Source organism: Schistocerca nitens, chromosome 8 (genome assembly GCF_023898315.1).
Source record: "Schistocerca nitens isolate TAMUIC-IGC-003100 chromosome 8, iqSchNite1.1, whole genome shotgun sequence".
In the NCBI taxonomy this organism is placed as follows: Eukaryota; Metazoa; Arthropoda; class Insecta; order Orthoptera; family Acrididae; genus Schistocerca; species Schistocerca nitens.
Window position 1 is genome coordinate 330,469,943 of NC_064621.1, and position 27,324 is coordinate 330,497,266.

Sequence of the window (27,324 nt, forward strand, 5' to 3'; positions counted from 1 at the left end):
GATAGTGCAAGTCTTTCTTTCCTCTGGTATTATAATCATGAGTGTCACTGTTGTTTTTAAACTGGTCCATGTTGTTGAGAACAAATTTCAATCATTCCATTTACGAGATATTGTATTGTGCAAAGTTTCCATGCTGACTCTTGTTTGTGCCATTCAACTTGCATAGTTGCTGGGTACGATGATGTTATGTTTGCTTACAATGTGCTTGTGTATTCTGTGAGTGCATTGCAATTTGCTAGTCAGTGCATCATGGCCAGTAGATTGTGAGTGGATGATGGGATTTACCAGTGCAGAAAAAGCCAATATTCTCATGGTGTATGGAGAGTGTAGGGGGAGTGCAGTTCATTGTTGTACACTGTATGGAGCAAGATATTCAATAGCCCATACCAGCTACACACAATGACATGCAATGACTTATTACCACAGCCTGCTCAGTAATTTCTGCTAAAATGGTAGCATGTGTGCAGCAGTCATTCCATATCAGACTAGGAGCATGTAATGCCACACTCCCAGTGGTCATTTTGAATACAGCCTGTGATGGTCAATTGCCTTGTTGTTGGTCAGAATCCATATAACTAGTGTATGCACTTGAGTTGTTCTTTAATGTATGCTACCACAGATGTTGCACAAGAGTCAGTGTGGGAACTTTTCAAAATACAATCTCTCATAAACGACTCTCACTAGAATCCTGCAACAAGCACCACTGACATTCTAATCTACCCTACTTTTAGTTTGTTAATGGCAGTAGGCATTGTTCCATTTAAAAAGTGTATGTTTACATAAAAATACACTTTTAAAGTGTTATTACAATGTACTAAGTGGCTAATAACATAAGCCCCTGACTACCAATGCATTCTGTGAAAACCACACATTGGTAGCACTTTCCATTTCCACAGTATTTGTGTTGCAAGTTTTAAGTGATTCACCCAGTATAAACTGTCATGCATTTGTATGACGACTTTTTATTCTGTGATAATTTACATCATTGTTCCATTGGATCGTATAACAAATGATCCTGCTCACACAAATTATCACAATGTGTCCCACCATTTGGCAGTTGTACACTAATCAGTGTATTTTTTTATGATCTGAAGGTAGCTTGTAGATAAGTCGAAACTAAAATTTTATTTACAATCTTGATTATTAAGTGTTTTTCTGAATCCACACCTTTAACAATTGAGATTGCTTATCTCCAAATTTGACTATGTCAAATAATGAGATAAAAAAGGATTGCAATATACACTAACCTTAAAATCTTTATCAGTTGTGAATAATATTGAATGTATAAAAGGTATCAATTTTTGTTTGAAAATTCCTATAATTAGTCTAAAATTTTAATATACACAGGCATAGTGTGTTATGCAGTTTATCTTTCTTTGTGTAGTTCCATAAATGTATTGCACTGCAAATGATGATCCATTCTTATATTGTACTAAATTTTTTTCATGTATCATTGTATATAATTGTAAATTACCTATTTTCATTCTGTATTCTTGTTTGGTACATATGAAAATGTATCTGCAGAAAAAATATAAAAGTAGTCTCTTAGTTTACTCTCCAGCATAGTTCTGAAGAAGCTATACACATAACATTCATTTACGTTTCTGCTTTTCTATGTAAATACTCTGTAAAGTTCCAGTTTTCTGAGATCGCTATTGCCAAATTTTTACATGGATTACAGCATATTGTTTCTTACAACTTGAATGAAATATACATATCTGTTGCAATTTAAGACTAAAGAAAGCAGCTCACCAAATAGTGGAGGCATTGGGACTGCAGTTCTGCAGGTTGACTGGGTGAGGAGTTGTGTTAGATGGAGAGGGCGAGGATAGAAAAGGAGGCAGGGAGGAGGGTTGGAGAAGAGTGGCTGATGGCTCAGAGGGGGGGCCAGCAAGTGTGCAAAATAAGAATGTAGGAGGGAGAGTCAGCATGTGCATGGGATAGGAATGCGACACGCAATCACCAGCACCAGCACCTCTGTGCATCAAATGAGATGATGATGATGATGATGACATGGAGAAATGGATTTGGTGGGCGCAACAGAAAAGAGCAAGAGTAGACTGTGGGGAAGAGTGTGTGTGCAGGCTGAATGAAGTTGTGGCACGGGCAGGGGACTGTTGGAGATTGAGGCCAGGAGGATTATGGAAACTAAGGACAAATTCCATCTACATAATTTGGGGGGGATCTAGATAGCTAGATGGTATCAGTTGTGAAGCAGCACTTGGTGGTCAGTCCTGTTCTTGGCCACAGTTTGGCAGTGGCCATTTAGTTAGGTAGGAAACTGGGTCTCCACATAAAATACTGTGTGAAATTTTAAGCACAATTGGTGTAAGGTATGACTGCTTTCCAGGAGGCCCTGCCACATATAGGATAAGAAATGCCTCTGAGGTGACTGGAGTAGCTTTTGGTGCATGGGTCCACATGACAGATCTTGCACCGGGGTCTTGTACAGGGGTATGAAGCATGTCACAAGAGGTGGAGAGTAAGTCTGGCACAAGAATAGACCAGAGTGTTATGTTGTTTTGTTGGGCAGTGGAATATCACTTTAGTAGGGATGGGAAGAATTGGGTATAGTATGTTCCTTATTTCTGTGCATGATAGTAGATAGTTGAAGCCTTGGTGAAGGATATTGTTTAGCTGTTGGTGTCCAGGATGATACTGTGTGATAAGGGAGGTGCTCTTTTTGCAGCTGGAGCTGGTCTTTGGGGGTGGTGGGAGGATTAGATGGATGTGAGGATACTGAATGGGAAATCTGTTTGTGAACCAGTTTTGGGGGTGACAGCAGCTGTCTGTGGTGGCCTTAATGACACTTTCAGTACACTGTGCAACGGAATTTTTGTCACTAGAGATGCACTGTCCACGGGTGACAAGACTATAAGAGTGTGTGATATCTTGGCATGGAAGGGATGACAGCAGTTAAAATGCAGTTACTGTTGATAGTGGGGATGGAGCCATCTTAGAGGTGGAGTTCAACATCCGAGAAGGTGGCACATTGGGCTGAGGAGAATGGGGGAGTAGAGATAGGGTGTCTTGGCTCTTTGTCCAGATCATGAAAATTTCATTGGTGAACCTAAACCTGCACTGGCAATAACATCTTCTTTGAAGGCATCACCTACAAACAAATCCATGGTACAGTTATGAGTACCCACATGGCACCCCTCACATGGTTCAGATTTGTTGATGACATTTTCATGACCTGGACTGAGGGTGAGGATACCCTATTCACATTCCTTGAGAACATCAACACTTTCTCAATTTGATTCACCTGGTCTTCCTCAAACCAACAAGGCACCTTCCTTAATGTTGATCTCCACCTCACAGGTGGCTCCATTAGCACTTCTGTCCAGTTCAGCCTTGCCTATCACCAACAGTACTTCCATTTCAACAGCTGCCATGCATTCCACACCAGGAAGACCCTTCTATACCGACTAACCATCTGTGTTCATCACATCTGCACTGGTGAGCCGTCCCTCTCCAAATATGCTGAGGGTCTGAGGACTTCATAGCCTGAAAAAAACCTACCCAACTTTCCCAGAAACAGATTTCCTGCACTCTGTGTCACCAATTAACTACCCTTCCCCCTGACCAGCTACAAAAAAATCTTTCTCTCTCTCTCTCTCTCTCTCTCTCGTCCTTAGTAACACAGTACTGCCCAGGATGTGAGCAACTGAACATTTTCTGTGCCAGGGTTTCAGCTACCTCTCGTCAGTTCCCTGAAATGAGAACTACCTTACTCTCTATCCTACCCACTCTTCTGACAGTGTTGTTCTACTGCCCACCCAACCTTGGCAATATTCTTGACTGCCCCATTCCACCTATGCTCCCAATACCTTTGCCCCACAGAGCACATCACTGTAATAGACCTTGATAAAAGATGTGTCCCAGACATCTTCCCTCTTCATGAACTCCCTTCCTGTCACTGGCATCTCTTACCTGATCAAAGGCAAGGCCACCTGTGAAAACAGCCATGAGGTCTGCCAACTTCACAGCAAGCAGTAAAGCATTCTATGCAGTCATGACCTCTAACAAGCTGAAACTTCCTGGCAGATTAAAAGTGTGTGCCAGACCAAGACTCAAACTCAGGACCTTTGCCTTTCACGGGCAAGTGCTCTATCAACTGAGCTACCCAAGCATGACTCACGGCCCAGCCTCACAGCTTTACTTCTACTAGTACCTCATCTCCTACCTTCCAAACTTTACAGAAGCTCTCCTGCAAACCATGCAGAACTAGCACTCCTGAAAGAAAGGACGTTGCGGAGACATGGCTTAGCCACAGCCTGGGGGTGTTTCCAGAATGAGAATTTAGCTCTGCAGTGGAGTGTGAGCTGATATGAAAACTTTCTGGCAGATTAAAACTGTGTGCCGGACCAAGACTCAAATTCGGGACCTTTGCCTTTTGCAGGAAAGTGCTCTACCAACTGAGCTACCCAAGCATGACTCATGCACCGTCCTCACAGCTTCATTCTGGAAACATCCCCCCAGGCTGTGGCTAAGCCATGTCTCCACAATATCCTTTCTTTCAGGAGTGCTAGATCTGGAAGGTTCGCAGGAGAGCTTCTGTAAAGTTTGGAAGGTAGGAGACAGGATACTGGAAGAAGTAAAGCTGTGAGGATGGGGCATGAGTCATGTTTGGGTAGCTCAGTTGGTAGAGCACTTGCCTGCAAAAGGCAAAGGTCCCGAGTTCAAGTCTCGGTCCGGCACACAGTTTTAATCTGCCAGGAAGTTTCATATCAGCGCACACTCTGCTGCAGAGTGAAAATCTCATTCTAACAAGCTGTCCATCTGCATGAATGGCCACTGCCAAACTGTTCCCAAGATGTATGAATGACCACATCCATACTGTTCCCAAGAGACAGTTTGACTAAGTAGTTGCTGAGAGTGCCACTCAACACTGTGTGCTTCACTTCAGCACCTGCTTCACAGCTGTCTTCCCTGTTTCCACTTCAGTCTCACATACATGTGTTATCCCTCCCCTCCCCTACTGCTCACCATCCCTTCCCACACCTTTCTATAGTGCCACAGCTAAGAGCCTACTCAACAAGTGGGGATTCGGCACCTGGAGACAACAGTGGCCAGTTTGTGTGTGTGTGTGTTATTTTTCCTCATCTGAGGATAGCTTAGAATACTTTTAAATACTTTAGATATGCCTGACCGCCGCCCGATGTCACCTCTATTTGGTGAGTAGCAATCTATTCTATTTCATAATGTAGATGAGAATTACTGTTACTTATCCTTTGCAGTTGATTTTATTTTATTTTGATTGCAAAAGGTGAGTAATAATTAGTTTTAACTGCAAGGAAAACAGTATTGGACTATGAGCTGAGGAAGAACACCTAAGAATATTGTCAATGTGATTATATATCAGGAAAAAAGGTTAAAATCAAAATGTGGATGCTTTTATTGCAGTGAACGAAGATGCATTACCAGGCACCGTTGTAGTGCAGCTTAGTACAGAGGACAAAGATGCTGATCTATCGACACCTGTGGATTTCTACATTACCAGCGGTGATGCACGATCCCAGTTCCAGATACGCCAGACGGGTGAAGTTTATGTTGCAAAGCCTCTTGACAGAGAGACAGTCAGTAGCTATTTGCTGGATGTTACAGCAACTGATGGAAAGTACATTGCAAAAACGAAAGTCACTGTTGACATATTAGATGCAAATGGTAAATATGTTTCCATAGTTATTGTTAACTCAAAATTAGTGCATGTGCTGTTTACATGGAGAGACAAAATGTGACAGTGAAACTGATCTACATCTACATACACAATCTTCAGACAACTGTGAAGTGCATGCTAGAGGGTACTTAGCATTGTACTGCATATTAGGGTTTCTTCCCATTCCATTCACGTATGGAGCACAGGAAGAACTGCATGAATGTGTCTGTGCTTGTGGTAATTAGTTTAATCTTGTCTTTGCGACCCCTGTGGGACCAGTACATAAGAGGCTGTTGTTTATTCCTAAATTCATCACTTTATACTGATTCTTGAAACTTTTCAGTTAGGCTGTCACGGGATAGTTGATACCTCTATTTCAGATGTCAACCAGTTCAGGCTTTTCAGCACTTCCACAACACTCTTCCATTGATTAAACAAAGCAGGTTCCATTTGTGCTGTCCTTTGTTTCCATTCAGTATCTCCTCTTAGAGTTATTAAATATTTTGTAGGACAGGATTTAGTAAATGAAAAGCAAGTGTTTACAGTTCACCTTTCACCTTGTTTTTGGACAGCATTGAGAAAACTGTTCAGTTTTTAATGCAGAGCTTTTCTTCTTGCTGCTGGAATTTCAGTTTTTTTAAAAAAAACTGTAATAGCCAATCTCAGAGTCAGGCCGTTACTTGCTTGCCTCAAATTCATACGTTCCTTTGGAAAATTCTATTTCCTCCACTCTGCACTGCAATCATGACTCGTAAGTCCATCCAGGTTGAGTGTTACTTGAGCATCCGCAATGTTCCTTCAGTACATTCCATTGCAGCTTCTCCGTGCAGGCTCCATCTGGGCAGTTTGCAACACAGAGGTTGAATGTGTTTGTTCTGTCAGTAACAGTTAACAGGGGCAGCTTGCTGAGTGCAGAGTTGTTTCACTGTGCAAGCAGAGCCACTGCTTCAGTGCAGAAGTGGTGACACATATACAGCTCCAGATGTGATAGAATTCTTATAGTCGCACTTTATCCAAATGTGATATAAAGTACAAAATTGAAGTATAGAAATTTTCATTCAGTTTTCTGTTTATTATATGTGGCTGTCATAAAAAGATAATTATTTTTTGGACATTTGTTGTAAATATTGAAAGTAAGGAAATTGCTTGGCGTCATACTTGTGTCATACAGTGTGTGTCAAAGTGACTATAGGTAACCTGAGAAAATATCTAGAGCAAAGGAATCCAACAGTAAGCTTATGAATTCACAGACAAAGTGTTACAGTAATGCAAACTATTTTGCTGGTTACAGTGTACGTCCCTGCCTTCAAGGAAACTATTAAGTAACAAGCTTTCAGGTGAACTGCCAAATGCCAGTAACTTGCTGCCACAATGTTTCTGCACAGAGTCTCCTGGCAGTCTTTAGGCATACACTAGCAAAAATACACTGAGTTCTCCTGCCTAAAACAATGCTAGTGCATGCATGGTGTCTCCAGTTGTCATTGCATTCGCATTGCTACAGCACATGCATGTCTGCTACAGGTTTGTGCACCACTGTGAGCATTGTCCATCTTCAATGACAAAATTAGCAAACTACACTGGCTGTAAATTAGTGAATTATGCTGGCTGTGTAGTCTTTTATAACAGGACTTCATGTATTATTTAACTGGTAACTGCCATCCCACTTGATAAAGTCCTCAAACAGTCATACTTCCAATGTTTCATTAATAATAGAGTTCCAATAGTTTGAAGTGTGGAGATTTTTGATGGAGGATGAAATATCACTTTAAACTTATGTTTCCTTAATACTCTACCTATATTCATAGAAACATTTCCAATGAATGGCAAGTAGGTTTTCATCCTGAAGGCCTTATTATCCTTTTCATTGTGTGCTATTTGTTTGCTTGTAGTGGTCTCTGTATCTGCTGAGATGAATGTCCATTTTTGAAGAACACAGTTTGGAGGTGTTTTGCAATTTGCTGGGATCTGAAATGGTACGGGTTCAGTGAATCCAAGTCTTCAGAATGCTCATGGTTTGGGTTCAGTGAATCCAAGTCTTCAGAATGCTCATGGTTTCTGCCATATGTTGCCTGTAAATATAAATCTGTATGAGTGTGTTTCGAAATACCAAAAGCCCAAGTGTACCATCATGTTAAGCCTTCTAAAAACAGCAAGCAATCTTCTTCCTTTATGATTCCTTATTTTATGTTTTAGTTTATGGAGTTTAGAAATAGAAGGAGTTCTTGGAGTTTGTTCAAGCAATGAGGCCAAACTATAAAAGTTTTATCACCATATCACCCAAATGCTGTTGGTCTTTAAACTACTGAGTTGAGTGCCTGTCCTCAAAATCTTCCATAAAAATGTTGGCCACCAGAGAAAACGAAGGCCTCCCCATGGGCTGTTGGACCTGCAACACTGATAACAGAGCCAAGTGTTAATGAGAAATAGTATAGTAATAATTTCACAATATTGGTTTTCATTAGGAACTTACAGGATCTCAGCTAATGTGTTACACATAATGAATCAGATGTCAATTCTAAATTTAATGTTTCTTTACATACACTTTTCTCACCTTTAAGAGATATTTGTCAATGAAAAGTATTAAATGTGGTTTCAATAGAGCATCCAAGAAACCATAGACTACAGTAGGAACTAAAATATCATGAAGCAAGAAAGAAAATGATAATACAGGACTAGTCCCCAAAGTTAATAATCCTAAAAGCAAAATTAAAATAATATCAAGGCTAGTGCAGCTATTTATAAAGAGCATAATTAACATTCTTAAAAGCAGTAATGCATACAAAATTTGAAAGGCTAGTTCTCGTCAGGTAGGTGTGCTACTCATTCATAAATATCAGATGTACCTGCTATGGGATATCAGGTGGCATTTTGCAATGTTTTGGGAAATAAAACTTATTTTGTCATTACGGTGTGTAAGCGGAGTCTGCCTAAACAAAAGATGCCGTTGGGATGTTTTATGCAATACCTAGTGTCACTAGAAAAGATATTATTATAATTATATGGACAAAGTGCTTTCTAAATTGTAATTTTATGTGTTTGACTAATAGAGCACATTGTTTTTATTGATAGTGATAGAAAAATGTTAAGAATCTACATCTAGAGTTACATGATTATTCTGGAATACACATGTAGGTGTTTGTAGAAGGTACAGAAAATCACTTTCAGATGGTTTCTATACTTTTCCACTCTCAGATAGTGTGTGGGAAAAATCGACACCTAAATCTACCAGTATGAGCTTTGATTTTTCTTATTTTGTCACAATGGAAATTTCTCCCTTTTTTGGTAGCAGTCAGCAAAATGCCATTCATAGGAGAAAGCTGGTGATTGTAATTTTGAAGGAGGTCTCTCTGGAATGAAAAACACATTTGTTTTAATAATTAACATCCCAACTCACTTAGCATATCCATGACACTCTCTCACCTATTTCATGATAAAAGTGTTTGCTATCCTCTGTCAATCTTATTTTGTAAGGATCCCATACATACAGCAGTACTCAAGAAGAGGATAGACATATGCCTCACCCTTTTATAACAGCAGAAATGATTCAGTGAGGTAAATGTTTTGTGTAAGTGAAACTACGAGGGTCACTCCAAAAGAAATGCACACTATTTTTGTAAAAATACAGTTTTCATTCTGCATGTGTGAAAGCATTACGGTGTGTAGATACATACTTCCTGCTTGTTTCCAAACTTAGTTCAACCTGATCCCATGAGTGGCGCCGCCACAGCATGTCTTCAAGATGACTTCTACACTTGACATTCATCAGAAGCAACGTGCTGTTATAGAATTCCTGTGCTGTGAAAACGAGACAGTGGGAAACATCCACAAGAGGTTGAAAAAGGTGTATGGAGATGCTACTGTCAATCGCAGTACAGTTAGTCGGTGGGCAAGCAGGTTACGTTATGAAAGCGGCATGGCAATATTGAAGATTGTCCCTCGCAGCAGCAGGCCTCATACTGCACACACTCCAGACAATGTGCAGAGAGTTAACGAATTGGTGACTGCTGTCAGACACATCACAGTGAACGAATTGTCACGCTATGTTGGGATAGGGGAAGGAAGTGTTTACACAATACTGAAAGTGTTGGCGTTAAAAAAGGTTTGTGCCAGGTGGGTTCCCAGGATGTTGACAGTGGCTCACAAAGAAACAAGAAAAACTGTATGCGGTGAACTTTCAGAACAGTACGAGAATGGTGGAGATGAATTTCTTGGAAGAATTGTGACAGGTGATGAAACATGGTTCCACGATTTTTCACCAGAGATGAAGAGGCAATCAATGGAGTGGCATCATGCAAATTCACCCAAGAAAAAAAATTCAAAACCACACCTTCTGCTGGAAAAGTTATGGCTACGGTGTTTTTTGATTCCAAAGGACCCTTGCTTGTGGACATCATGCCAAGTGGAACCACCATAAATTCAGATGCATATGTGACGACATTGAAGAAACTTCAAGCTCGACTGAGTTGTGTTCGACCACAAAACTTGAATGGACAATACTGAAACCCCTGCCTTACAGTCCTGACCTGGCTCCATGTGACTATCATCTCTTTGGGAAACTGAAAGACTCTCTTTGTGGAACAAAGTTTGAAGATGATGACTGCCGTGTGCACACTGCCAAACAGTGGCTCCAACAGGTTGGTCAAGAATTTTACAGTGCGGGTATACAGGTGCTGGTTCCAAGATGGCATGAGGCAGTTGAGAGGGATGGAAATTATGTGGAGAAATGAAAATATTGTTCCAAAAGGATGTATCTACACACTGTAAAACTTTCAAACATGTGGAATAAAGGATGGATTTTTTAAAAAAATAATGTGCATTACTTTTGGAGTGACCCTCGTAAAACTGAAATAATCTTATTCAAGAATGGTGCTTCTGTAATTAGGGTTCTTACAGTAAAATACATGTCAGTGAAATGAAACAGCATTCAACAAATGGTAATAAATTGGTGCTGCACATAGTATTACTTGAAAGGTAAGGTTAACAGTGACTGGAAACCATGAATAGCACCCCAAACCTATCCAACTTACAGCAGCTCCCAGAAGAGTTTCCAAATCACAATTAATCGTTATAGCGCAGAAGCGCTGCAGCAAATATGTATGAAAAGACTGAGTGCTGAATCACAGTTTGGGAGGTCTTGATGCTCAGTTCCTATTTGAGCTAGGAACTTGGGGTAAAGAGTTTTTGGCTTAGCTCCGACAAGTGGCCATTTGTATTGCCATTCAAACATTCCATTTGTATTGCCATTCAAACATTTGTCTTACTGTATCTATGTTACAGTATATTAAGCAAGGTGTGAATGGCAAACCAGAGATTTTGTGCAGAAATTGACCACACAGTTATGTCCCATAAATGTTCGATGAGTGGCCAGATTATTTACTTGAATTCTCCAGAATGCTTTTCAAGCCAATCACAAACAATTGTGGCCTTGGGACATGGCAAATTGTCATCCAGAAGAATTTCATCATTGTTGGAACGTAAAGTTTATGAATGACTGCAAATGGTTTCCATTTAGCCAAACATAATCACTTCCAGTCAAAGATGGTTCAGTTGGACCAGAGGATCCAGCATGTTCCATGCAAATGCAGCCCACACCATTAAGGAGCGATGATCAGCTTGCATAGTACCTTGTTGACAAACTTGGATCCATAGATTGATGGGGTCTGCATCATACTTGAAACCCTTGACCAGCTCACGGTTTTCCTGTCATCTAGGATCCAACTGATGTGGTCACAAGCCCAAGAGAGGTGCTGCAGGTGATGTCATGCCATTAGAAAAGGCATTTATATCGATCATCCACTGCCATAACCCATTAACACCAAATTTTGCCACACTGTCCTAGAAGATATATTCGTTGTACGTCCCATATTGATTTGTGCAGTTATTTCACACAATGTTGCTTGTGTGTTAGCACGGACAACTCTACAAGTGCTGCTACTCTCCATTGTTAAGTGATGGCCATCAACCATAGCTCTGTCCGTAGTGAGAGATAATTCCTGAAATATGCTATTCTCAACACATTAGAAATTTGCTATTCTCAGCACATTCGAAATTTGCTATTCTCGGCACATTCAAAATTTGCTATTCTCAGCACGCTCCTGACACTGTGGATCTCAGAATTTTTAATTCTCTAATGATTTCCGAAATGGAATGTCCCATGTGTGTAGCTGCACTGCCTTTCTAGTTCAGAGTCTGTTAATTCCTGTTGTGTGGTCATAATCACAATGGAAACCTTGTCACATGAATCACCCCACTAAAAATGACAGCTTTGGCAAAGAACTGTCCCTTTTATACCATATGTACATGATACTGCCACCAATTGTATGTGTGCATATCACTGTCCTTTGACTTTTGTCTTCTCAGTGTAATTGTGAATTATGCTGTAAGTATATGTCATCATTATTGAGATTTCAAACAATGGAAAATCCAGGATTGAGATTTCTGTTACACATGGTGGAAGACTGCTTATCGGCCATCAAAACAGGAACAACTGAAAAAAGACAGGCAGACAGACACACACAAACACACACACACAAATTGCTATAACTTCTTCGCAAAGAATGAAGGGATAGGAAATATGAAGAAAAATCAGATTTTCATTTCAAAAAGCCACTCCAGATTTTTAGTATAGACACAAAAAACAAGAGGGCAATAGATGTATTAAATACTTTTTTGGAAAAAAGCACCCATGACAGTGAAAGTGCTTTGATTATTCCTTTTTCAGAGTCTGGTAAATAGACACTTATTTTCTGTGTGAAACAGTTGTTTTTCATTTTAAATTTGGCACAGTTATTTACAATATGTACATTATAAACATAACTTTTCAGATAATCCTCCTTACTGCTTGCGGTACCGATACCATGAGATTCTTTCTGAAGGTGTGCATCCAGGTAGTTATGTTCTTACAGTGCTAGCCACTGACATAGATGAAGAACCAAATGCAAATCTGCGATATTATCTGACTGGAGATGGTTCAGACAAGTTTTCACTTGACAAAGCAGGAGGTAAATATCAAATGTGTAACTGTTTGTTTGACAAATTGATACTGTACATTGATCTATGTAGATGTCAGAAATGCAAGCAGTTTATTTTTCCATAAATTATTTTAAAAATAAAAGTTTTCAATGAAAGGACTAAGTTCTTTTATATGCTGGCACCAACCAAATTGTTGTTTCATTTATTTATTTCACATATCACATTCTCACACTTCATATTTTTAACAAAAACTGAAATTATTTTAACATTCCAGTTTTCCATTTTCAAAATTTAAGTTTTTTCTATATTAAAGTGCATTCTTAAAAAATTGTGTTACTATGTAAACAGAAAATTTGGTGCATAATAAAATCTTTTTTCTGTTTTTGAAAACTTATTTTTCCATTATTCAACTTTATTTAGATATCAGAATTTAATGATTTTCACTACTCTTGTCTCTACAGGTCACCTCAAAACTGCCCAACCCTTAGATCGTGAGGAGCAATCAAAATTTCAATTAACTGCTCATGTACAAGATCGGGACCACCCTGACTGGCAGTGTTCTTCTCAGCTGGAAATAATTATATCTGATCTCAATGACAATCCTCCAGAATTCTCCATGGAATCTTACAGTGCGACTCTACCTGAAGATGTTGAGGTTGGCTCCCTTGTAACAAAAGTACATGCAACAGACAGGGACATAGGTAAGCAGATATATTAGGTCACTGATGCTAGCATCATATTTGTTTGATATTTGGTACAAACTGTGTGGGTAACACCTGACTACTTAATCATTTCAGGTATAAATCGGAAAATAAGGTACTCATTTGTAGATTCAGCAGATGGTCATTTCAAAATTGCCTCTGATAGTGGAATTGTGACCTTAGCAAAACCTCTAGATCGTGAAACCAGGGCAATGTACAACTTGTCTGTAAGAGCCACTGACCAAGGGACACCGCAACTCTCAAAAGTGGCTCTTCTCAATGTTCATGTACTTGATATTAATGATAATCCTCCTGAATTTGCATCCAAGTATTATTATGCTGTTGTTCCTGAAATTGACGCAGTTGGAACTGAAATAGTAAGAGTTTTAGCAACATCAAAAGACACAGGAGTTAATGCAGAGATAACTTACTCTATTGTTGGTGGAAATGAACATAAGAAATTTGAAATACATCCAAAAACAGGCATGTAAAAATTTATTACAATTTTTTCAGTTATTTCATTTTATTTCTTGTTGTAAGTATTGCAGATTTTTTAAAAGTAATACTGTCCATGACTCTAAATTTTAGGAGTTATAACTATAGCTGAACAGCTTGATTATGAGAGAGCCAAAGATTATTTCTTAACTATTCAAGCTATCGATGGAGGTGTACCACCATTAAGCAACCATGCAACTGTTAACATCTCAGTCTTAGACAGCAATGACAATGCTCCAATCTTCAGTCAAGCATCTTTCAGTGCAAGGATCAGAGAGGATGCTCAGATTGGTGACAAAATTTTGCAGGTAAATTTAAATAGTCATGTTACACATTTCCACTCATCTTGTACAATTTTGTGACTTTTATAAGATGTAGGTTCAGCCTCTAGACTATTTAACAAATGTTTTTCACTTAGAATATTATGCTAAGTAGTTATTATGCCATTAACAACATTTAAATAAAGATAATTGATGTATCCAACAGAAATGTATCTGAAACGCAGTTTCATTAGCTTTGATATCTACCACTGTTGAAAAAGTGCTGTTTATATGTCTTCAGCAGTTGTCCAAAACATTACTTAATGTATCAGTCACAGCCAGATGCACACGTGTAACCAAATAATCTGTCTCAGAGTAGAGCCTTACAAAGACTGCAACATGTAGCAATATCTGACACATGAAATACAGATTTGGCAGGATACTTGGCTACTGTACATTAAATGTGCTGATGGGTGCTGTTGTGACAGTGTTCTCAATTATAGTGAGTCTGTTCAGCAAGAGCAATGAGCTGTCTTGATTAAAGAGAGATCTACTGTTGGAATCCCATTTTGCACAGTTGTCTCATCTTTTTTGCTGGTGGACTTGAGTGTCAGAAGTAGGGCTTGAATAAGAACTGGTAGTTGAGCAGTATGCATCCATAGTTAAATCCCTGAAAAGTAACTTAGATTATTAGAAGAGGGGGCATGATTTCCTCATCCTCATAAAGCTGTGCCTTTGGTGGTAGGTGGCAGGACTAGCACCAGTGATATTAATTCTCAGCGTATATTGTTGTTGTGAGCCAAATACGAAACATGCGAGGTATCAGTTTATGAATCTAATGTTAGCCACTTATGTAAACAAATCTTCTCCCTTTACCAGATGTAGGCGGATATTAGGCACTTCTGGTACTCAGAAACTATGGTGTGGCTACCAGCTTTCAAATAATTAATTAATATTGTGATCATCTCCATTATTATCATCAGTGACATCTCCTTGTATGGGAATAATGATTAATACGATTCTGAAGAACACTGTTACAAACTGTCAACTTTTTCTTTCAGGTGACAGCAAGCGATCTTGACAGTGGTGATAATGGAAAGATATCATATTTCATTGAGAGAGGTGATCGACATAGACAGTTCTTCATTGATGAAAAGACAGGGTACATCTCCGTAGCAGCACCTCTTGATCGAGAAATGGTAATAAGAAAGCTAATTTCCCAAATATGGATGTATTACATATAGTAATATAGAATTTACCATATTACCTTTCTGCTTATAATAATAACTTTTTATTATATACTTGGCTCACTGCTTGCAGATTTCTAGCTACGTTCTGGAAGTTAATGCAAAAGACAATGGCCTTCCTGTGATGACTAGTTATGTAATGGTGAATGTTGAAATATCTGATGCCAATGATAATCCACCAATATTTTCCCAGCCTAATTACACAGCTGTTGTGCAGGTACAACATTCTGTTTGCTACTGCTGGTACTTGCAGCAAGACTGTTTTTAGTATTGTTTATGTGATTTATGTATTTCTACACATTTCAGGAGGATAAACCATTACAATATGCTGTTATTAAATTTTTGGTCACTGATGCTGATGCTGCTCCAAATGCTGCACCATACACGTATGATATACGTTCTGGAAATGAGGGCAATATGTTTGTGTTAGAGCAAGATGGGGTACTTCGCACTGCTGGTCGTTTCAATCATAAAGTGAAAGACAACTACCTCCTTCATGTACGTGTGTTTGATAATGGAACACCACCTCTTTTCTCAGATACATGGGTTACAATTAAGGTAAGTGCATCATTCATACCTCCAATTTCTGAGGTTTTTGTTGATGACTGTAAAATTTACTATAATTTTCTACAATTGCAGGTTATAGAAGAATCTCAGTACCCTCCATCAATCACACCTCTTGAGGTTTTCATCAATTCCTTTATGGATGAGTTTCCAGGAGGTACAATAGGCCAAATTCATGCCTCAGACCAGGACCAATATGATACCTTATCCTTCAACCTTGTGAAAACGACTTCGAACTCTGGTGTACAGAACCCAACATCACAGCTCTTTGAAATAGAACATAACAATGGGACACTCGTGGCTCTACCTGGTCTAGATGTTGGTGATTACCACATTAATGTATCTGTTACAGATGGAAAGTTTACATCATATGCTACTGTCAGAGTATCTGTCGACCTTGTGTCAGAAGAAATGTTATCAAATGCAGTAATTGTAAGATTCCGTAATGTTAGCCCTTTGGAGTTTGTTTTGAGTCATCGGAGAGGTTTTGTTCGTGCAGTGAGGAATGCACTGAGTGCAAGACTTAAGGATGTTGTAATTATCAGTGTGCAACCATCTGATGAAACTGCATCTAAGAGAAGACGTATAACTCGTGATACTAACCCAAGTTCTGATCTGGACGTGCTGTTTGCTGTTCGCAAATCACAACCAATGAGTCCTGTTACAGGCTTTCATTCATCAAACACTATTCGCAAAGCAATAACTGATCACCTTGAGGAACTAGAATCTTCAGCAAATCTTGTTGTGGAAGAAATAGTAAGAGACAAATGTGTTGCAAACTTTTGTACATATGGAGAGTGTGAAGATCAAATTATATTGGATGCATCCAATCTTACACCCATCTCAACAGATGTTACTAGTTTTGTCTCCCCTCATCATCAGCATAAAGTTCACTGTAATTGCAAAGAAGGATATTCAGGTAAATATGATTTCATATTTTCAGTACAAGACTACACTTTAAATTTTGTTTTCATTTCCAGTATACCGATGTTTCATTTACTATTCAGGTTCTGAGAGAATTATAAAAAAGCAGTTATTCTGTTAATTTTATATTTAAATTATTTATGCTTAACTAAATGTTAACATAATTAACAAATAATTAACAAAAGGATAATGTTGCAAGTATATTTCACTCATAAATATGAAACACTGTCTACAAAATAAGCAGAACGGAAGCAGTTTCACTGTACAAATGGCATTGATGTCCCATATAGCCAGTCGGTAGTGTTACTTTTGAATGTATCACAAGTTCATTAATTTGATATTTAGAGTAACATCAAATGTGTTACAGACAAGCAAGTGTTAATTTCTTTAAAATAATATTACAGTCTCCAAAACTGAAATTTCTAATTGCTGTAACAGAAAAACACAAAATCAATCAGTGGATTGCATTTTGTACAAAGCTTTTTGTAGATGTTCAAGAAGGGATGATTTGATTCATAACTCTGTACTGATAGACATAAAAAGTAATTTAGGTAAACAAATAAATTGACTACAGAATTACTTAAAAGAATGTTCGTGCTGTGGTGATGCTCTCACATTATTCCCACTCACAAATTTTGAGCTAGAGACATGATTAAATAGGTATTTGTAAAAAGCATTTCTGGTATTTCTTTCACCATTTTAATTAAATCTTGCATTCTAAATGTAATCATTATTTTGCACTTTGATCTTCACATTTAATTGATAATAATCTGTTGTAAAATTTAGGGTAAAATACAAAGTATGGAAAGAGAACTAATCAGAAATCAATGTTGATGAGGTTGTATTGGTTTCTGGAACAGGGACGTAGGACCTAGGTCAAAGGGTTTAGTACATCATCTGCCAGAGTGATACCAAATTAGGAAATTTGCACCAGGCTATGAACTCCAGGGCATTTTTTTTTATTTTTTTTTTTTATGTGTACCAGAAGAAAATGTGAGATCATGGATGTGTGTTGTAGGGGCATATCCTATCTTCTCAGAAGGAGTTATATAAATGGGAGAGGGATCCAGTTGGCATGGGTTATGAAGCAGCCATTGAAGTCATCATTAGCAACATATTCTACCATTGGATTACTGTATAGAAGACAGATTCTAGCATGGAAGTGTTGAGAGCTACCAAATTGTAGTTACTGTTGGTTAATTATTGGTTTAAAATGACTCCCAGTTTATATAGATCCCTCAGACAGATGGGAACCAACATACTGGGGTGAAAACGACTAGTGTAATGGATAAGAGAGATAGTGTTGAGACTGTGGAGGACTGTATCTTGGTCCTTGATCCACATTGTGAAGATACCTTCAATAAATCTGAATCAGATGACTATTTTAAAATGTTATGTTCTTATGCAGGATTCATTCAAGTGTCGTATCCTCATGAGCATGCCGTGTATGTGGCCATGGGAAGTGCTGTGGATCAGTGTGTGTGTTTTCCCTCCAAACACAGTTGTGGGTGAGGATATAATTTTTCACACAAGTAAGAAAAGAAATGCTGGGGTTAGTGTGGCAGGACATTGGGATAGGTAGTGTTTGATAGCAGCAAGGTGCTCGACTCAGGGATGTTGGTGGATGATGAGGTGTTGTCAGCAGGCATAGGCAGAAAACCTGGTGTTAAAGAGGTTGTAACTATAGAGAGGAGATGGAAGAAGTTGTTGTCATCTTTAATGTTGAAAGATAGCCTGTTAGAAGCGGGTTGGTATCATTGTTTGATGGATATAGACTTCCTTTCAGAGACAGAATAATAACTTGCTACAGTGACATATCTAGGATGGTTAGATGTGTGAATTTTGGGAAGCATGAGGAGTTGGGTACACAGGCAGTGAGGAAAAAGTGGATTCCAATTATAGGTTCTGGGATTGTTAGACCCATTGCAGAGCATCAGAAAGATGCTGAAAAACCTGACCTGGCACTCATGAAGATTGATGCTAATATCACACAAAAGCCTACTTGCAAAATTTCAGGAACCAATATTACATGAGGAATCTAGGGATTTGTGTAGTCCCCCAAGTATCGCTCCCATAGTGACCATGAAGACAAAATTAGATAATTAGATTAATTACAATGTGTGCATTGGCATTTACCCAATTATGCGCTCCATACGTGATTGAAACACGAAGAAGTTCTAACACATGTTACTCTGCCATGCACATCACAGTGGTTTGCAGAGTATAAATGTATATGTAGAGTTAGATAATTATTTGTATGTATGCAGGCAGTGCGTGAAGCCTTCAATGACTACCGTAGTAGAATGTTGTCAAATGACACAGTGAAGTGATGCCGTTTAACGCTGAGTGTTGGATGCAGTGTGAAACAAAGAGAAAGAGGTCTCAGAATACTCCACCAGAATATTAACATAAGTTGTTTTTCATTATCTCAATGAGTGTTTTACGCGACTGAAGTCTTAGAGTACTTCAAAAAGAGCAAAATTTCAATGATAAAATCAATTTTTAAAGTTATGTGAGTACTTATGCATTATTTTTCAGAATGGCATCATCGAAACCATTAACAGATGATGAGTTGGAAAGAATAGTGAATGATCCTGTATTTTTGCAATCTGATGAGGAAAATAAAAATGAGTGTTTGGACTGAAAGTTTTGCATCCAGGTAGTCTGGTAGATGCAGTATTTCTTGATTTTGGAAAAGCATTTGACTTGGTACCACACCAATGCTAATTGCCAAAAGTTTGATCAGTGGGGTATCAAGCAAAATTTGTAACTGGACTGAGAACTTTTTGGTTTGGATGATGCAGCGTGTTATCCTAGGTGGAGAGTCATCATCAGATGTAGAAGTAACTTCGTGTTCGTGCATCATTGGCCAGGAGGCCCCTTGCAGGGCAGGTCTGGCTGCCTTGGTGCAGGTCTTATTACATTCGATGCCACATTGGGCGACCTGTGTGCCAGAGAAAGCACACAGGGAACTGTGTTGGAACCCTTGCTATTATTTATTCCTAAAGTCACCCAGCCGGGAATCAAACCTGGGCCCGTCGGATGGCAATCCGTCATGCTGACCACTCAGCTATCAGGGCGGACAATCTGATGAGGAGAGCATAGCAGATGAGGATGAAATTATACTAAGTAATCATGATTCCACCTCTGAAGTTACATCAGAAAGTAGTTGTGAAGAATCAGATGAAATGGCGTGTATAAGGCCCGCTGACAAATATTTTTTTGGAAAAAAGCAGTCACCATTTAAAGCTGGTTCTTGAAATGTTGTTAGTAGATTTTCTCAGGATAATTTATGTCTATCTCCAACAGCCATCCAATTCAGTTCCTTCACTATCTCTGTGACAGTCTCCCATGGATCAAACAAGCCTGTGACCATTCATGCTGTCATCCTCTGTATACTTTCAATATCCTTGTTAGTCCTATTTGGTACGAGTCCCACAGACTTGAGCAGTTTTCTAGAACCTGATGCGCGAGTGATTTATGAGCAATCTCCTTTGTAGACTGATTGATCTTCCCCATTATTCTACCATAAACCAAAGTCTAGCTCGGCTTTACCCATGACTGAGCCTATGCGACCACTCCATTTCATATCATTACAAAGTCTTACTCAGGTATTTGTATGAGTTGGCCAATTCCAACTGTATTGCTCACATAAGGATCCTGAAGAGAAGATTAGAATAATTACAGCATGCACAGAGGTGTTCAAACAATCATTCTTCCTGCACTCCAAATGTGAATGCAACAGGAAGAAACCCTAGTAACTGGTAAAATGGGACATATCCTCTACCATGCACTTCCGCATCGGTTTGCAGAGTACAGCTGTAGATACAGATGTAGGTATAGGCATTGGAGATTAATCTTTAAATACTCTAGTGAAATGCTCATATGCTAATACTCTAGTGGTGTCTCAGAGTACCACAGTAAGTCAAACAAAACTGTAATTTAAAGAAATTGTATTCTGAATTCCACTTTTATCACTGAATATTATAAACATTTTTACACATTTGAGATATGATTACAAACAATTTTGGCACACTGAAAATCTGTGATCAAGACAGACAAATTTTGAACATTTTTCACACACTATTTTGGTTTTCTTGTCCGCATTTCTTGCAAACATGTAGCATCTTGCTTTCATCGTGGGTTCTGGCTTTGAAGATGTTTGAGGCAAGAGGAGTACCACCAAGTTTAACAACAATGCCTCTCAGTTCACAAAAAAGGGGTAGGACATCTCGACGTTGTGTATGGAGTTTTACTAAATCCATTCCAAGCCTCTGTAGTAATTCTCTTCTTTTTAAATTATCAGTTTGATCAAGTTGTTTGGTGCACTGAAGTAAAACAGCTGCATTGACTCCTACTATGTTTAAAATGACATAGAATACAGACATTGGCTATCTGCGTGTTCGCTGTGATACTGAATAGTTGGCACACATTTGGTCCAGTGTGTCGACTCCTCTTTTTGTGGCATTGTAATCAATAATCATTTCAGGTTTTCTCTTTTGAGTACTAATTTTCTGATCATGGAGCATAGATGAAAGCAACACAATAACTCGACCTTTCCAAGGAACATAAGAAGGAATTGTCTTTCCTTCATTATGCCCAAATAATGCAGATTCTACTGAGCACTTTCTGTTTGGTTTAAATTCTTCTGGGATCTCCGGTTTATTTAGCTTTAGTGTGCCTAAGACAGTCAACTTTTTGATTTCCAGTTGATCACAGAGTTCAAGTGACATGAACCAACTGTCTGCTGTCACATTTCCATTGCTTCTCTCAATTGGTGTTATTAATTTCAAAACATCCTGTGTTGGAATTGATAATTGCATAAATTAGAATGTTTGTGAATCATAAAGGCACATAACTTTGAGGCCATATTTAGCTGGCTTCTTAGGCATATACATGTGAAATTTGCACCTCCCATGAAAGGGTACTAACATTTCATCGATTGTCACATTCACTCCTGGAGTATAATACTTTCAACATTTGTCTATAAAGAGTTCCCAGATATCTCTAATAGCTGTAAGTCTGTCATCAGCCTTCCTAGCATCTCTTGTAGTAGCACAATCTAAATGCAAACAAGACAAAATGAATAAAAATCTATGAACGTTCATAGTGGCTCGAAACACTTCACGACCAGTTCATTAGCAAAATGTCCACCAACATTTTCGTGATTAGATTTCATTACTCCAGATAAATAAAGCAGTTCTATTGTATCTAGCAGCTTTATGAATGCTGGTTGAGGAGCTCTGTATTTGTTTGACATGTCATATATCTTGATGTTTGTATTGGTGAGTATTAGTTGTAATAAATCTTCAGTAATGAACAATTTCCAAGCAGATAATATGTCAGTTGAATCAAGTGTTTTTGCTTCATGTCTAGCACCTGGAAGCGACTGGCTATATTGTGAGCACAGATACGAGTTGTAGGAGGAGCTTCTTTTGACCACTTGTACACTGCTTTTTTTCCAAAAAAATATTTGTCAGCGGGCCTAATACACGCCATTTCATCTGATTCTTCACAACTACTTTCTGATGTAACTTCAGAGGTGGAATCATGATTACTTAGTATAAATTCATCCTCATCTGCTATGCTCTCCTCATCAGACTGTCCACCCTGACAGCTGAGTGGTCAGCGTGACGGATTGCCATCCGACGGGCCCAGGTTTGATTCCCGGCTGGGTCGGGGATTTTCTCCGCTCAGGGACTGGGTGTTGTGCTTTCTTCATCATCATTTCATGCCCATCTGGCACACAGGTTGCCCAATGTGGCATCGAATGTAATAAGACCCGCACCAAGGCAGCCAGACCTGTCCTGCAAGGGGCCTGCTGGCCAATGATGCCAAACGCTCATTTTTATTTTCCTCATCAGATTTCAAAAATACAGGATCATTCACTATTCTTTCCAACTCATCATCTGTTAATGGTTTCGATGATGCCATTCTGAAAAATAAAGCATACGTACTCACATAACCTTAAAAATTGATTTTATCATTGAAATTTTGCTCTTTTTGAAGTACTCTAAGACTTCAGTCATGTAAAACACACATTGAGATAATGAAAAACAACTTATGTTAATACTCGGGTGGAGTATTCTGAGACCTCTTTCTTTTTGTTTCACACTGCATCCAACACTCAGCGTTAAACGGCATCACTTCACTGTGGACTACCAAGAACACAGGCACTATCCGTTGATCTGTTTGCATACTATGTATACCCCACAATAGCAGTTAAGGGTTAAAGAAGACTTCCGGAATGGCATTTTTGCACAAAGGCATAATGTTGAGCTCTTCTGTGAGGTTTCTAATGTGGTTCATCAAGAAAAAGGGGTTGCCTTATGCTGCAGATAAGGTTTAATGCCATTATTTACTTGTGAGACTGTCAGTGGCCATCATTAGCTATCAATAGGGACAGGAAAAAATCATTTTGTTTCATGACCAAAGTTGGTGTTATTTTTTGTCGAATTTAGTGTTACTTTTTTGCCAATTTCAGTGCTATTTTTTGCCAAATTTGTTAAGTTTTGGCAAATTTAATGTTATTTTTCTATAAAATTTGGTGTTTCTTGTGCCAAATTCTGTAAGTCCGTATTTCTTGCCAAATACCTTGTTGTTTTTATCAGGTTCAGTGTAGTGCCAAATTCTATGGGGTTTTTCTGCCAAATTTGGTATTTTTCTTTCCAAACGTGTTCATTTTACAAAATTTGGTGTTGTTTTTGCCAAATTCATTTTCCCCCCAAATTCAGTTTTTGACAAATTTGATATGTTTTTTAACAAATTTGGTGTTGTTTTTTTACCAAATTTGAAGTTTTTTTTGCTATATTCAATGGTGCTTTTTTGCCAATTTTGGTTATATTTTAAACTGAATTTTGTGGTGCTTTTTGCCAAATCTGATGGTGTTTTTGCTTGTTTCAGTGCTAAGGTTTGTTATGCAGGAAATGAACTGTTATTTTAAGATCATACACAAACCCCCAGCCTTGAGGAGATTAAAAGCCAAAATGCAGTTTGGACATTCAGAAATTAGTAGTTACAAATTAGTAAATTGCCATCCTTATTTTTGTAACATTTTATACATTACAAAATTACAAATTTTGCAATATGTCATAAAGTCACTGATTTCACATTATTTCATTAACAACCAATAATTTTGTATTATTTTTCACTTTAACATTTTCTCAAAATTTTCCTGTCCCTAGCTATCAACCATCAAGCCAGAGAAGACAGGTGAGGTAAATTTGAAAGTGTGGAATTTTTAAAGATTACATGAGGTGATTATTTGGGACAGCAATGGACCACTTGAATGCCAGGAAATGGAATCATGGTATGGAGCAGTGGATATGAGTTACAGCTTTACTGTAATTCAGGGATTTTTTGAAAGCCTTTACCAAATTTCATTAAAAACTGTACTTACAGTCATTGAGAAACAAGGCACTGATTCAACCTAAGTTAGTGTAATTAGTAATGTGTATGTCAATTCCGCAGCTTCTGTTATACTTCATCAGATAGTGGTAAATTGTTAAATGAAAGGAGACATCAGGAAAGAAATTTCTGTATCACAAAAATAATTACTAGCAGCTCTAGAAAAAGTTTCCAAACCACTAAACTGGAAAAATAGAGGACTGTGGGCTAATGGAGCATCTCTGATTCACCTTCATTTTGCTGATGAGATTGTATTATTGGCCTCTGGTGCCAACTTCAATGACTAAACAAGTTTAAAAATAGGTAATTATTGGTTAGTAATGTGATGTTTGGTGTGCAGGGGGTAGATTTTTTTTTAGCCTGTTGTGGTTGAATTTGTGTGAGACACTGGTGATTAGTATAGGTGTGAAAGTCTGCAGGTTAAGTATTTTAGAGAATTAATTAACACTGGTGATACAAAAGGAGTTTCATGGTGTGTGTCAGGTGAAATACATTAGAAAGATGGGTCTAGAGTATTTGAGGGGTTCATGTGACAGCTTTTAGGAGAATGCTGCTCCATTTTTTTGAAAGCGTTGGTTTCACTGTGGGAAATTGGGTATAGGAATTTCAGATACTTTAACAGGACTAACTCTCAGAGGGAGCAGAGGTGATTCAGGTCTGCTCACACCATGCTAATCTGTTTGTGCTGGGCTAGATTGGTGAGGGGCAGGTATTGATGAAATATGAGAGCTAGGAGGTCCTTATGGAAGAAGGTACAACAATGGGGTATGGCAATTTGGGTGAGGGGAGGCAGCATTTCAAGAACAGGAAATGCGTTGTGCTTCAGACTAGTTAAATATTGCTTTCTGAATAGACATAGGTAAAAGGAAAATGAATCTATTATTAGATCTGAAATATAATGTAGTGTCAACAGTTACAGAAGATAAGAATTTGAACACTGGGGAACAGACTCTAGAGATGAACACTGAAAACATATATTTAGGAAATAAACACAGATAAAAGATCTTTAAGTTCATAAGCTAAGCCACAAAACTTCTAGTACTTGTTTATATGCTTCCTCACTATTCAGTGCCTCCAGTATGTATCATTGTTTAACTTGATGTAGAATTGCAATCTCTCTCTCTCTCTCTCTCTCTCTCTCTCTCTCTCTCTCTCTCTCTCTTTTTTTTTAAAAAAAATTCAAGAGACCCCCTCCCCCAGTTAATTCTTTTCAACACATTATCTTAACATTTTGTAAGTGGAATACACTTGAGATATTTGTTACTGTAATGGTGACTGAAGACCCCACAACACTTTTTTTACATAACACAGACCATGTGATGCATATTTGCAGTTTTTTAAAGAAACTAAATGCTTTACTAAAATTTTGAAAATGGAAAATATTTTATTTATATTTATAGGTAGAACAAAGTAAAGTAAAATTATTGGATACAACTAAACTAATTTTGCTTATGTGTTTTGTCATTTACAGGAGACCGTTGTGAAACTATGATAAATGAATGTGCCAGAGATCCATGCCCAATGTTTAAAGTTTGTATTCCTGATGCTTCACTTCAAGGTTATTCATGTCAGTGTCCAGAAGGTTTTGCTGGAACAACTTGTGAGATTGATATATCTAAATGTCATGATGAATCTTGCTACATTCCTCGGAATCCTGTGTCCTTTGGAGGCAAGAGCTATGCACAGTACAAAATTGGAAAAAATCTGATAAAGAAAACCTTAGAAGATCAACTAAGCCTCTCTTTAAGAATTAGAACAGTTCAACCAACTGGAAATCTTATGTATGCAGCAGGAAAAATAGACTATAATATACTGGAGGTAAGCATATTCTCTTAACATAAAAATCAAAAGTAAATTAACTGTGCTGTCATTTACTACAAAGCAAATTTGAAAAATTGAAAACAATTTGAGATCAGGGAAAGAACTGCTATTTTGCAGCATATCACCTATAAAATATTCAAGAAGTCTAAACATTGGCAATATAAAGGAATACTGCACGAGCTTCAGATTGATGTCATTATTTACAACTTTTTTGTTCTAAATTGTGAGAATAAAGGTAATAAACAAAAGTAAAACAATAATATTAACACCACATTTGATGGAAGTAGCATATTATAACTTATTAGAAATATATGGAAAACAGATAGATCAAGAAACATATGAGGAATATCTAGCATTCAAAAAGTCCAAAAAGTTTATCAGTGGAAAAAAGTAGGAAAAAACCAGTATCTGAACAATGACAGGAAAAAATCACAACACCGAAAACTAATTAATGTAGAGTAATGAAATTTCAGGTGTACATTTGTCTATGTAATATATTTAAGTGATCAACATTGCAAGACCATAGGTTAATGGAAGTGAAAGATAAGCTTTGCCAATGTGAAATTCTGGCACATTAATAACCTATAACCACTAGAATACTGAATGCAAATGTGCATGTATGGGAACAGTATACAAATAGCGGTATACAGAATAAACTGTCCCCACTAATATCTGCACATACATATATTTTGACAATTATCATACACGTGCACACAGTACAAGGTATAAGAACAGACTGAATTACGTGGCGGCTCGGATGAGTGATCCGAGTCCCAAAGATTAATGTTGTCTATGGTCGATATGGCCTATAGACACTGCACAGCCCCCCCCCCCTTCTTCCTCCCCCGTAGCATGGAGTACCGCATGTGAGGCTTGAGGGAAGACCATGTGGGCATCGACGCTGTTGGTGGTTGTACGAGCTGGTAGACGCATGACCGGGATCTCCACCCTGACCAGGGCAGGGTGCAGAGGCGGAGCGACAGGAGACAAGCCTACCTCGAAGTCATTGAGCCAGCGAGGACGGACGTTGCGGCAGCCAGCCTGAGAGCAGACGGGTTGAACAGCGGATGGTGGGGCATAGGTGTGGCAAGCCTGGATGCTAATCGAGCTGTCCCGTGTCGGGTTGCACTCACGAGGGAGGGTGAGGCTTTGCACAACACTGACATTTAACTGGTCATTGGGTGACGAGGCCGCTGTGTCTGTGAGTAGAATGAGAACTCAGTCGTCGAGAGTGACGATTGAAATGTCGTTCACGCGGTATGGGTTTATGTTGC

At 38.4% G+C, this 27,324-nt stretch overlaps 1 protein-coding gene across 1 annotated transcript in view; it reads left to right on the top strand.

Annotated features, from left to right (window-relative positions):
- LOC126199552 (fat-like cadherin-related tumor suppressor homolog) overlaps positions 1-27,324 on the top strand; it is a 345,418-nt gene that overhangs the window by 301,167 nt on the left and 16,927 nt on the right. The window contains exons 29-38 of the mRNA XM_049936473.1: positions 5,407-5,667; positions 12,484-12,660; positions 13,093-13,332; positions 13,429-13,815; positions 13,921-14,135; positions 15,149-15,286; positions 15,408-15,551; positions 15,641-15,892; positions 15,974-16,817; positions 25,701-26,047. Of these exons, the coding sequence (XP_049792430.1) occupies positions 5,407-5,667; positions 12,484-12,660; positions 13,093-13,332; positions 13,429-13,815; positions 13,921-14,135; positions 15,149-15,286; positions 15,408-15,551; positions 15,641-15,892; positions 15,974-16,817; positions 25,701-26,047 (3,005 nt within the window). The remainder of the gene's footprint in view (positions 1-5,406; positions 5,668-12,483; positions 12,661-13,092; positions 13,333-13,428; positions 13,816-13,920; positions 14,136-15,148; positions 15,287-15,407; positions 15,552-15,640; positions 15,893-15,973; positions 16,818-25,700; positions 26,048-27,324) is intronic.